General features: G+C 42.4%; 1 protein-coding gene across 1 annotated transcript in view; it reads right to left on the bottom strand.

The window, feature by feature from the left end:
- Window positions 1–13,537, bottom strand: part of Tmc2 (transmembrane channel like 2) — a 70,796-nt gene that overhangs the window by 10,109 nt on the left and 47,150 nt on the right. The window contains exons 15-19 of the mRNA XM_010611036.3: window positions 13,089–13,238; window positions 12,110–12,238; window positions 9,432–9,499; window positions 8,132–8,371; window positions 408–533 (exon numbers count right to left, since the gene is read on the bottom strand). Of these exons, the coding sequence (XP_010609338.1) occupies window positions 408–533; window positions 8,132–8,371; window positions 9,432–9,499; window positions 12,110–12,238; window positions 13,089–13,238 (713 nt within the window). The remainder of the gene's footprint in view (window positions 1–407; window positions 534–8,131; window positions 8,372–9,431; window positions 9,500–12,109; window positions 12,239–13,088; window positions 13,239–13,537) is intronic.

Consider the following 13,537-nt stretch of genomic DNA (forward strand, 5'->3'; position numbering starts at 1 on the left):
CTTGGTGCCAGAGGCTTCCCCTTCCCCTTCCAACCCCACTGACACCCCTGAAGCCATTCTACTCAAAACTGCCAGGGAGTTAAACAACTTCAGTGACTGATAGGATCTGATCTACAAAATGGGACCCTTCAGTCTCAGGGAGAAGTAAGTCTGAGGCACATTATCTGCCCAAGTTCCCTAGCAGGACTGAAGTCGAGTCCTCCTCAGAGGTGATCACACATGTCTCTTTCCCGTCCCTGTCTTGATTCCCTACTCCCTTGCTGATAAACTGCTTGCATTGGAATCTTTATCTCAGGGGCTGCTTCTGGGAACCTAGACTAAGAGGGTGGAAAAGGAGGACTGGCCCAGGAAGTCGGCTGAAAGGGTTAGGTTTCCACGAGGTGGTGCCAGGGCCGTGGCTAACTTACAACATCAGTAGGATGGCTGGGATGATCAGTCCTGGATTGGCAAGGAAAGCAAAGATCTTGCCCAGGAAGGTCGGGAAATCATTTTCAATGGTCTCTTGGAGGATGTCATACATTCTGTTTTTCCCACTGGAAAGAGGAGAGGACACGTTTTAGCATACTGCAAAGTTCATATGGTGCACACAGGTGGGGCTGTGCCCCATACCTCCAGAGCTGCCACTTGGCGCTGCTTTCCTGGAAGAACTAGAGCTCTGCTCCAAATGGACTGTAAGTAAAAAAAATGACCCTTGAGTGGCTGCCACTTTGGCTGGGGCATATAGCTGCATCCTTACACTGGCTCACCAGCTTTCTTCCCTCTCAAACTACTTGGTCTTCTGTGTTTGACACCTTCCTCAGCAAGAAAAAACAAACAAACAAAACACCCTGGGTTTTCTAATACCTTCTAAAATACGGTTTCCTGGGATGTAGTTACCAGACACAAGGGCTCCTCCCCTAGGCTCCCTGGCAGGAGACAGCTCTCCAGGGGTGGATGCAGAAGGTGTGTCACAGTGCCTCAGGCGTTCCCACAGTTAGTCTCCACAGCATGATTCTAGGGGATTGGATCGCCCAGGGTAAATTTCTACTGGCCACAAAAGTAATTTCAATTTTCTTCAAATTCCTAAGAATCCTTATAGAGAATGACTCCACTAATGCCTGCCCAGAGATGCTTGGATGCTGGTAGCTCTTAGTTGGCAATTTTGGTACCAAGAAAATGGATTTAGGGGTTTGAAGTTCCAGTTTAAAATCCTTGCTCTTCCTTTCATTAGCTTTGGGACACTACAAACAATTTACTTGTCTCTTTATTCCTGTTCCATACCCTGGCTCTCCCCACTGGAGCTGTAACGTCAGATGTGGCTATTAAAAGAACACAAGTTAATTAAAATGAAATGAAATTAAAAATTCTATTTCTCAATCAGATATTTCAAGTACCCAAGAGTACTGTGACTGTTAGCTACTATAATAGAACAGATGTAGAATATTTTTATTCATAATATTTTTATTACTTAAAATTCTACTGGTCATGCTAAGGTTTGATATCTTGGCAAGATATTAAAAATTTCTCTTCCCTAGTTTCCTCATCTATCTATTGATCTAATATGGTATAATACTAATATAGTATAAATGGTATAATAGCATTTTTCTCAGAAGATTGTTTAGACATGAATTCACGTAAAATATTGAGTAGGATACTGAGTTATAAGTGTCCCAAAATGTTGCAGCCAGCAGCCTCATTTTTCTCTTGTGTAAAATATAGATCAGAGTTGACAGACACTGACCCATAGGTTCATCTTTAAACCTATGTATTTATTTTATCTATTGATGGTACCGGGGATTGAACTCGGGCCCTGTGTCTGCAAGTCAGGCAGCAGAACCACTGGGCCAAATGCCCAGCCCTTGTCACCTACTTTTATATGACCTGTGAGCTAAGAAAGATTTTTGTGTTTTCAAGTGGTTGGAAAAAAAAATCAACGTGATATATTTTGTGACATGTGAAAATTGAAGAAAGGGATTCACATTTCAGTGTCTATGAATAAAGTTTTATTGGAACACAGCCATTCTCATTGATTGACATTTTTGTCTATGGTTAATTTTGTACCATAACGGCAGAAGTGAGTGGTGGCCATCTTCTTGTTCAGCACTGCTGTGCATGATATTATAGATCATAAGGATTTGGTTATGACGTGATAACATTTCAGGTGTAGTGCATATCACCATGTCATGACGTTTCACTTAATCTTTATTATGAGTTCATACCCTTCATATGAAAATAAGAAAAGTAGATTCCAGATACTATGCTTTAAGTCAAAGTTGAGTATGGATTATTTTGTCATTGAAGTAAATATTACATTAGTTCCCAGTAGCTGTTGTAACAAAATTATCACATTGGTAGTTTAAAAAGATGTCAAAACTCTGAAATAGTTTCACTGAGCTAAAACCAAATTCTGACAGGGCTGCTGCCGCTCTGGGGGAAGCTATAGACGAATATTGGTTTCTTTGCTTTTTTTCAGCTTCTAGAGCTGCCTTCCTTAAATTGGCTCATGTCTCCATCTTTCAATCTTCAAATCTGTTTCCACCATCACATCACCTACTCTTGTGTCGTCAAATCTCCCTTTGCCTTCCTCCTGTAAAGACACTTGTGATTGGGGGTCCCTCTAGATAATCCATGATGATTGTCTCACCTCAAGATCTTTAAATTTAGTCATATTGGCAAAGGCCCTTTTGCTACATAAAGTCTCATTTGCAGTTTCCAGGGATTAGGACCTGGATATTTTGGGGAACTTTATTCAGCTTCCTATAGTGTGTTCTTTGCCTCCCTGCAATTCACACCCATCCTGTATGCAAAATATATTCATTGACCCTACATTTTTATCCCCCAAAGTCTCAACTCATTACATCAACTCAGAGTTCAAAACATGTAAATATCAAAGCTCAAACATTCCACATCTCATCACTGAAGCCATGCAAAGCAGGTATGGGTGAGACTCTACGTGTGATTCCTTTTGAGACAACTTTTTTTTTCTAGCTGTAGGCCTTGGAAAGTAGAAAACAAATTATTTACTCCAAAAAAAAAAAAAAAACACAACAACAACAAAAATAAACGATGAGGCAGGCACAGAGTAACTATTAAAGAAATTCCAATTCCAAAAGGGAGAAAATGAAAGGATGGAATCATCAGTCCTGAACAGTCTCAAAATTCAACCAACCAAACTCCATGTATTTGGCATTTAAGGCCTAAGAATAATCCTCTGGGCTCTTGGATCCAACCTCTGTGCCTGTAGATCTGCTCTTAAGGATTGTAGTTCTGCTTGTGGAATTAAAATTCCCTTTCCTCGAAGGTGTTCCAGTGGTGTAGAGTTTTTTGGTCTGTTTCCTGCCTGTAAATTCTGGGTGGCCAACAGCTCTCCTATTCTGTTTTTACTTTGTCCCTTTCAGTCCAAGCTGGCAGTGTTTCTCCTGATAACATTCTCAGAAACCTTGTGGGTTCTCCATGTGTATCATGAGAATTCACTCTATTATACAAAAGAATCCTACACTATCTTTACTGGATAATCTTATCTCTGTTCCTAGCTCCCATTGAGGTGGTTGAGGGGATCTGAGTCACATGCTTATTCTCATTAAAGAGTCCTCCATGTGAATGAATATTCATAGTTTTAATCCCTTGAAAGCACTAGTGAAACATTGGCTGGCCACACTCTTCATTCATTTTAGAGCACTGTTTCCTAACAATGAATCTAATCTTAGTTTCTTTTGCAATATAGGGAGGCTGAGAATTTCCAAAATTATTGTCTTGGTTCTAGTTCTTGTTATTTTTTTTTAAGACAAGATCTTGCTATGTAGAGTCAGGCTGGCCTTGAACTTACTGTGTAGCCCACGCTGGCATTCAAACTTATGTCAACCTCCTGCTTCAGCCTCCTGAATGCTGGGATTATATGTTTGTGCCACTATACCCTGCAAATCCTGGTTCTTTTTCTGGTTACTAGTCCCTTCCTTAATTTGGCTCTTTTCTCTCATAGTTTACAATAAGCAGCCAGCAAAAAATAAAATAAATAAAATCAATAAATAAAAGAATGCATATTCAACAATTTGCTTCAAAATCTCAGCTAAGTATCCGAGTTCAAACTTGTAAGTTCAGCTTTCTATATACTTGTAGGACATGGTTCAGCTAAGCTTTCTTTTATGATAAAGCAAGGATTCCCTTTCCTGTAGTTTCCAAAATCATGCTTCTCATTTACCAGTGGTGCATTAATTGTGTTTGATTGCAGAAGCTAAAGAAACATGACTAGAGAAAGGAAGTTTAAAATGTTTTAGCTGAGAGCATTGCACTATATAGATCACTATTGCCAGTCCTAACTTACCTCCTTCCACAGAAAAAAACGGCCCCACATATAACAAAAAACACATTTTGTTCACATCCTTCCACAAATGAGACAGGGCCTCACAAAAACAAACCCCCTTCCTCCAAAAAAACAGGCATCAAGAGGGTGTGATAAATACAAGGCCTGGCCCCCGCCAAAAGAGAAGAAGAAAAGTCTTCCTTCCACCCATTCACCAAAAACCATCAAACATAATGTCCTACAGACCTTAGCCATTCTCCTGGCTCTGGTTATAAACCAGCTCCTTTTACACCCCCCCTCCCTTATCTCTACCACTATAAATAAACATGCTAAAGTTGCCTGGTGGTCTTTTTCTCCCATGAAAAAAAAAGCCCCACCTGGCCCCACCTTCTTCTTTTCTTTCTCTGTCTTTGTATCTCCCACCATCATTTCTCACTCCATAAGCCCTTCGGCCCCATAGGCTGCTGTAACAGTTTTAATGTCGTTATAAGGATACTTGGTGCAATGTTTGTCACAAACCCAGCATTCAGAACACCTTCACTAGCCCCATATTACCACAATTGTCCCTCTTTACTGATAAGTATGTACCATCTTGAGTACGTTTCTTCCTCTTCTCCTGGCCAACTGAGAGGACCACTGGTAGAATTTCTACATTCAGAGAAAGAAGGTAAAGTAAACCAAAATTATCCCCTATCTCTCTTAGAAGGAAAAAAAAAAAAAAAAAAAAAAAAAAAGATTTGGGTCACAGACACAAACTGAAGTGAGTCTGAAGATATATCAGCAGCTACAATCTGCAGCTTCTCCCCTGTGAGTTACAGAATGACTACAATCTATAGTCCTAGGAAAAATGGCCAAGTTAGTGCACACGCAGGGAAGATGGCCTCATTTGTGTTCATCACCTATCACCTGATGTGGAGTTTGTGAATGGAAAAAATTTTGCTCAATGTTCGCAAACTGAAGTGTTCACGAACCAAGGCATGACTGTAGACATGTAGCTCAGTGCTACCACTCATATAAAAGTGGTCTGCATGCCTGCATGAACTGACTGTTATAAAGGACTTCTCTAAACTGGCTTCAGGTGTCTAGTTAGTTCTTGGTTCACTGATTAGAGAAAAATTTGAGGCCATGATCAAACACCTAACATACTGTGACTTAGACCAGACATGGTGGGTCTGCACACTTGAAGACACACACCTGAATACCTGAATTTCCTTTCTGGAGGAAACAGGTAAAATGCTGGTCCATATGGACTCCATGTCCACAGGTTTGTTTTCTGTGGGATGGTACATTTAGTTTTAAAACTCAAATTAGTGGCCATAGTAAAAATATCAGAGTATTTTCAAATAAGTGCTCTGATTTCTGTAATGAGAAGGTCTGGTAATAGTGGACCCATGCTCCTGATGGAAACAACTGTCTGCAGCACTAAGTGCCCCAGCTGGGTAGAACTCAGGCTTAACAAAACTCCCAGATTAAAAACAAAAAACAAACAAACAAAAAAACCCCTCCCAGATATGCCTTACTATGGCCCTGTACACTCCTCTAAGTGCTTTACAAACAACAACACACCAAGTCCTCAAAACAACCTTATGAGACAAACACCACCAGCATTCTCATCTTCTAGACAATGAACCTGCAGTGCACCAGGGGGGTAAGTAACAGAGCTGGCTATAGAGTCTGTTCTCTAAATTAACGGCTTGGCCCGTGACTGCCTCACAAGTGCAAGGTCCTGAGTTTCATCCCCTGCAGCAGAAAAAAAATTATGGGCGTGACATTGTTTTTTCTGTAAAGGGCTACATAATAAAAACAGGCTTTGTGGGTTCAATGGTCCTTTGCTTAACTACTCAGTTCTACTGTTATAATGAAAGAGCAGCCATAAATTACATGTAAGTAAACAGATGTGGCTATGTTCTAGTGAAACTTTATTTACAAAAATACATGGTGGTCTGATTTGGTCCATAGGCTATAGCTTACCAAGCCCTGTTTCTAACCATATACTATGCAGTGTGGCCTACCTCATTCACGCATGTTGCCCACCTGGACCTGTAGGCATTTGATTTCCCCCAAACCTTAAGTCCTCCCTACCTCATATGGCTGAATTTCTCTCAGGTAATGGCTCTAGTTTTATGAGCAGTGACCACAAACTAAATGTTCTTTTCCAGACACTGGGCATAAAGCAGTGAGAAAAGAAGTAAAAGCCACGTCCTCATGGAGCTTATGTCTCAGAGGAGGAGAAGACAATATACAAAGTAAACAAGCAAAAGATGTCATGTTAGGGGAGTGAGGAGATATTATGATAAGCGGAAACAGGCGTGTGTGTGTGTGTGTGTCTGTTGTGTGTGTGTGCGCGCGCGCGTGAGACAGTTCAAGGAGCTCTGGGAAAACCCTCACTGAGACAGTGGGTCACCTTTGAGTAGAGACCTGGAGAAGGTGAAGAACAGCTGAGGATATATTTGAGAGAAAAATGTTCGAGGTGTTGGTGGGTTTTGATCAGATGAATGACAGGGAGGAGGTGGGCAGCTGGCAGATGTGCTTCCCATCAGTTGCATTTCAGGTTCTTCCCTCTGATCTAGGTGTAGGGTGTCAGGGCCGTTTAAGGTGGCAGATGAGGCAAAAGAGTGCAGAGCAATGCCCTGGACACAGGTGGAAGCATGAGGAAAAGAGTTCTGGCAGCTGCACCCAGGAACAAGCCAAGTGAGGCTTCTCCCATGTGGTTCTCCCTTCAGCCTGGCATCTCCAACCTTGTACCATTTACACGCCTCCACTCTCACGTATACCTCCTTCCTCCTCTGGGAGCCCGTTTGATCAGATCATGCTGTGCTGCAGCTCCTGTGAATTCATCTTCTGGGCTTCACCAACCACAGGGCTTTATCTAGGCAAGTGCCTTATAAGCTGAGAAGCACCCTTCCCCATTGGGCGCCTTTTCACATTGGTAGGCAGGGCTGGCACTAGAGTAAGGTTTGGAAGCCTTGGGGTACACATTTTGAGGAAACACTTGCTCTGAGGGCTGTACACATGCAGTTCAGGGTCCCACTCACCCGCCTCACCCACTCCTGGGCGGGGAGAGATAATTGGTGAGGTTGGGAGCACTGGCTTACACGTGTGGTCTTATTGCATGACTGCTGAGGAGAGTGCAGTGTGAAAAGTCAAGTGAAAAGACAGCAGAGAAGAGGGACAAGTTCCATACTGCCCTAATTCCAGAACACTTTTTTGTAGAATTTGAGAGGGCTTTGTTTTCAGAGGGTCTCTCACTTGGAAAGATGCCCATTATTTCTCAGTCTACCTTCTTACTATTGACCTTTTAATACACTATCCAGATTCTGAAACTACGTTAACTTATATCCTGAACCCACAGTGCTGGCCGGTGCTCTACAGAGGCTGGGGGCCCAGGCAAGGGTCTCAGCTGCAACTAGGGTCACAACTATGGGACTGGTGAGTTTATAATCATTTCATCTTCAGAATATTCCCTGCCACATATTCTATGGTAAGGTAATCCCAGGTGGTAGATTACCCAGTGTTGAAAGGTTACAACTGCACTCTCCAGTATATAGACCCTAGTAGCCTCATGTGGCTATTTAAATTTGAATTAATTATAATTAAAATTAGAAATTCAGCTTCCCAGTTCCTCATTCCAAGCCCTCAGCAACCGTGGATAGCTGATGGCTACTATACTGAGCAGCACAAACAGAACATTCTACTCTGGCAGAAAACTTTATCGAAAAGTGCTGATGATTTGCCCAAAGCTTTCTGGCCTTTTACAAGCTGACATAAAACCAGAACTCAAATTCTGAGCCAGGCCTTGTGAGCAGACTGCTTCGGGAGGGAAGCCGCTATCCTACAACGATGACTCTGCACCTGAATGGGCCGCAGTCAAAGGAGGGCGGAAGGGACATGATGGTGTAGGCCACTGGTAGGAGGCTGAGGAAGAGCACCAGCAGCAGCAGGCCCATGTAGAAGTTGTCGGATCTGGAGGCTTTGAAAACTCGTTCATGGGGGACATTGCTGCTCATCACCGCCCAGCACTGGAAGTACATGGAGGTCAGCAGGCGCAGGACATTAATGCCCACCAGTCCTGGAGCATAGAAGGAGCCCATCCTAGAACAGCAGAAACCGGATACTCAGTTGGCCTGGTAACAGGAAAGATGAGGGAAGGAGGACAGAAGGAAATGGGATGGAAGGGTTAGGGGGATGAGGTGAAACTGCTTTCCCTGCAGATCTCAAGGGGAGGGGCCTCCCATTTAGTGAGGACTTTTGTCACTGAGACATAACCTTTAGGAGAGGTAGGGAATCATAGCCTTAGGAGAGGGAGACACTCAGCATTACAAATTTGGGCTCAGAGTTTTACCACTTCTGTCCTACTAGGTGTCAGCAAATCCCATATTCTGGTGACCTATGTCTCTGTGGTCTCCATTGTTTTTGGATGGAGACCTGCAGGAGCCCTTGGCATTCTGAAAATCTTTGGCTAAGGTTTTTTTGTTTGTTTGTTTGTTTGTTTTAGGCAGGGTCTCAACCAGGTAGTTGAGACTGACCTGGAACTCAGTTAAGTAGCCCAGACTGGTTTTAAACTCACAGTGATCCTCCTGCCTCAGCCTCCTGAGTGCTGGGATTACTGGTGTGCGCCACCATGCCCTGCCGAAATGAATGAAAACCTATAGAAGCCTTTACTTAGATTTTTTTTTTTTGTACCAGGGATTGAACTCGGGACCTAGTGCTTGCAAGGCAGGTGGCAGAACCACTGAGCTAAATCCCTGCCTAAATTTTGTAGTCTCCTCCTACTCTCTTTCCAGAGCAGAACATTCTTTAGTTCATTTCCTTTCTTCCTTCCATCTCTTCTCCCTCTCCTCTCTTTTTCTCTTCCTTCCTCCTCCTTTTTTCTCCTCCTGCCTTCCTTCTGTCCTTTCATTTTTCTTTCTTTCTTCTCCTCTCCTTTCTCTACCTTTCCTTCACTTTACTCCCTTTCTCTCCCTCCTTCCCCACTCTCTCCTACTCCACATTCATGGTAGCACATGCAAGAGCCAGAAACTGTCCTGCCTGTCATCTAGTCCTGCCCTCTATTTTTCACGTTAAAGATAGGAGCACAATTGGGGCAAGGCCTGAGATTCTAATTTTTTTGACTCCTAAATTAGGTAATCTTCAGATGAAATGGATAACTCACCAGATCATGCCTTGGTTGAAGATCAAACCCAGCACATTTCCACTAATATCAAACTCAGCATATGAGGGCTACAGAAAAAGAGAGAGGGAACATATTAGGTAATATCAGCCAGGCCCTATTACGTGCCAGGTGGCCAAACTAGGGCCACTCCCTCCTAAAGACCCTGCTGTGGTGGCCAGAGAAGAATTTTAGGTTCAGGATTCTGATTCTTAAAATGTTTTAACTTTTAATGAAAAGTTTTGAAATTTTCAAAGTTGAAACTTTTTCAGTTATAAAAACAATTGGGGGCTGGATAGGATAGCACTTGCCTGTAATACCAGCACTAGGGAGGCTGATTCAGGAAGACTGACTCAAATTCAAGACCCTCCTGGGCTACATAGTGAGTTCATGGCAAGCCTGAACTACAAAATAAGACTGTCTAAAAAAAATTGTGATATTTTCATCGTTTAGGGCCTGCAAGTGACTCTGTGTTCTCAGGAGGAGCTTACCCCTAAGAGAAGATTTTATCATTGCTTAAATTCCTTGCAATTATCATCAGGGAATAAATCTAATAAATAATAAAACAACTGAGGCATCAAATGAAAAGATAGCTTAAAAAAAAAAGAAAGGAAAGAGCTGTCTTAGATCTTCAACCTGACTGATTCTTGAAATTTTGGTAGCTCATCACGTTTTTGGAAGAACATAAGTAACATTTGCTGGCACTGAGGGGCTGGGGGTCCTCATGAAGAATGCTTACGTCAGCTTCACAGCTTCCTTCTGGAAATGGAGAGTCAGGGACACAATGAGAGGATGAGAAATGACAAGGTAGGAAGGAGACAGAACGGTCAGGAGAGTATGGATTAAAGGAGCAAAGATGTGCAATCCGAATTCCCAAGGTTAGATTTTAGGAGATTGAATTTTAATATTAAAAAAACATAGCTACTAAGTTTGTGTCTGGCTTAGGAAAATCTTCCTTACCCTCAAGACTGCAAGTTGCTATGTGCTTTTAGAAACTCATTTTTTTAATGTTTAAAATTTTGATTCATCTATAATTTATGTAGGTGAGATGAGTGAGGAATGTAGTCTCCCCACAACTAGCTCATTTTTATGTAATCCTTCTTTCTCCCACAGATTTTTTTTTTGTGCTGGAGATTGAACTCAGGCCCTTGAGCTTGGTGATGAAACCACTGAGCCAAATCCCCAGCCCCTTACTGATCTTAAAAGTTTCTTTTATTATATAAATGGGCTCCCTTTGTCCTATGTGAATTGTATTATTTTTGGACTTTCTATTCTGTTCCACTGATATGTTTTTCAGTTTTAGTTATTATAACTTCATAATATGTTTTAATATAATTGGAGGCTTAATTTCTTTTATTCTTTTTCTAAAAGATTTTCCTAGATATTCCCATGTGCTTGTTTTTCCTGTCAATCCTGGGGATTGAACCCATGTCATGCAAGCTAGGAAAGCACTCTACCATTGAGCTATACCCTAACCCTTTTTGCCATTTTATTTTGAGACAGAGTCTTGCTAAATTACCTGAGCACCTTCAAATCTTCAATGCTCCTGTCTTAGCCTCTCCAGAGCAGCTGGGATTATAAGTATGTACCACTGCACCTGGCCTTTATTTTATTTTATTTATTTTATTTTTTGAGACAGAGTCTCACTATGTAGTGGAGACTGACCTGGAACTCACTATGTAACACAGGCTGGTCTCAAACTCACAGCAATCCTCCTGCCTCAGCCTCCTGAGTGCTGGGATTACAGGCATGAGCAACCATGCCAAGCTCCAAAATGTTTATTTTTTAAATAAACTCTAATAGAACTTTAGAATTTTTTTGAACTTAAAAATCCATAATCCATATGAGGACATCTCAGCAATTGTATCTTCCTATCAAAGATATCATTCTCATTCTCCAACCAGATTAAGAAATTTTCCTTGCTGCTGAGGAATTTACCAAGGTTGTTTAAAACTAGTGATGGACTAAAAGAAACAATGTCAGAAATCTGTACTTGCACCCTTACCTGGGACTGGCACCCTGCTGCAGACCAGAATGAGGGCTACATAGGTCACCAAGGTATGAAAACTTTCACCAGGAGCTCAGTTAAAGGAGTGGTCCCCTCCCCGACACCAGGATCAGTGCGTGGGTCAGTGGAGGGGTATGGAAGAGACACACACAGGATAAAGTAGTGAGCCAGAGGTTCTGCCAGATGACAGAAGGTCACTGCAGAGAGGAAATGACATATTTTTAGGATGAGCAGTTTACCAGGGAGGTAGGAAGAAAGAGTAAGAGTCAAAAGAAATTTCTTAAAGCATAACCTGGAAGACAGGACAATGGTTATTGCATTCTTGATGTGTTTCAGGACTTTCTAAGGCATTCATATCCATCCTAGACTTCACCCTTCCTAATGAGAGTTGATGCTACTCAGACATTTCTCCACCAGTCATCTGCTCAGCACTGAAGTGTGTGGTCCACATTTTCCCAAAGCTGAATGCCTCCACTTCCCACATAAGGTCACACTGGGAAAACACAGAGTTAGCTCTACCAGAGGCAGTGAGGATCCTTAAAGGAAATAAAGATTAAATATCACACCACTTCACAGAGCAGCAAGAAACGAAATGCTCAAGAGTGCATCTGACTATATCAGGGAAGATGGCTAAGCCACCCTTCTACAGGATGTCTATGAAACAGTAACCTACAAATCCAGCCTCCAGATCCCAGCACCAGCAGTAGTTCATGAACCGGACAAAACAAGCCCGTAGGAAGTCCCCTAGCAGGATGGTGATGTATGTTACCAGCATGTCAGACACAGTCAGTCTCATGAATTCCTGCAAGGAGGAAGATGAAAAGGAGGGAGAAGTCAGAGTTTGACACTGTTCATTTCGCCACACAAACTCTCCCCCACTCACTCTCATCATCTCTATGATCTGATCCTTCCTGGCACAATGGTGGTACAGAGAAAGGACTTCAGGCTTTGGAGCATGCTTAAGCCCCAGCTCTCCAAATTACTAATTGTATAGCTATGGAATAATCTCTGAGTCTCTTGAACTTGATAATTAGATCACTCTTGAAGGGAAGCTTAATGATTATATATGCAAATTGCTTGGAATGTTGGCAGTGCCCAATGTAGCATAAATGCAACTAAAATCTGAAGGGTTTTTTCCTTGAGACAGGGTCTCACTATGTAGCACAGGCTGGCTTGAATTTGCAGCAATCCTTCTGCCTTGGCCTCCCAAGCACTGGGAATGCAAGTGTGCACCTCCATGCCTGGTGTCCCCCCTAAGACTGTCATCAATCACTGAGGATGACAGCTGGCTCTCTTCATCTCCTACTGATTGAAGTTTTCCTTACTATACAGAGCAAACAAAACACAAACCCACAGCAGAAAAACCAACAGCAAAGAATGAAGGTTTCTCTGCTCTTACAGGGTAGAAATAATTTATTATTTTTTTGAAAAACTGTCAAGATCTACCAGACCCAATTTTTAAGACAGGAGATGGCTTTAGAGTTCTCAGAGTTCAGAAGGACTGCTTTCTTCACTTTGTATTTTCCAAGATGATTGAGAAATATTTGCCATGTGAAAGGTTTCACGGATATTCCTCACACGGAAACATTAAGGAGCAGCAAAGACCCTAGAACAGGGGTCAGGTTACCTTTTCAGAGAGTATAACTACTTACAATGCCCACAGCTGTCTCCCAGCAAGAACCCCGGGGCACATCTGCAGGGTGGAGGGGTGGTCGGGGGACACTCTCATTCCAACCCGAGGAATTGTAATAGTTAAACAGCGTCCAGTGAGTGATGTTCTTTATTGTTGCTTCATTAGAAAGCTAGAACCAAAGACGGAGATGCGAGGTTAGAAAGTTAGGGAGGGTCCATGTGTTTGCACAGAACAATTGTAATTAGCACATGTTACACTTTTGCCATGTAGCCTCTGCCCTCTCTGCCCTTGACAGAGTCTTTCCAAAATACCCTCCCCAAGCTTTGCATCTATCCCAGGAAGGGAGCAATTGGTTGAAGTCTTTGGGTCTTTCCTACAAAGGCTAGTGAGAGTTTCATATCTGGTGAATGCTGATGAATAGTTAGGTCAACCATGATACCATCTCTGTGCATGGTTACTTGGCTGTTA

This window comes from Fukomys damarensis, unplaced genomic scaffold, assembly GCF_012274545.1.
Source record: "Fukomys damarensis isolate Sample0158 unplaced genomic scaffold, DMR_v1.0_HiC HiC_scaffold_7, whole genome shotgun sequence".
Lineage (NCBI taxonomy): Eukaryota > Metazoa > Chordata > Mammalia > Rodentia > Bathyergidae > Fukomys > Fukomys damarensis.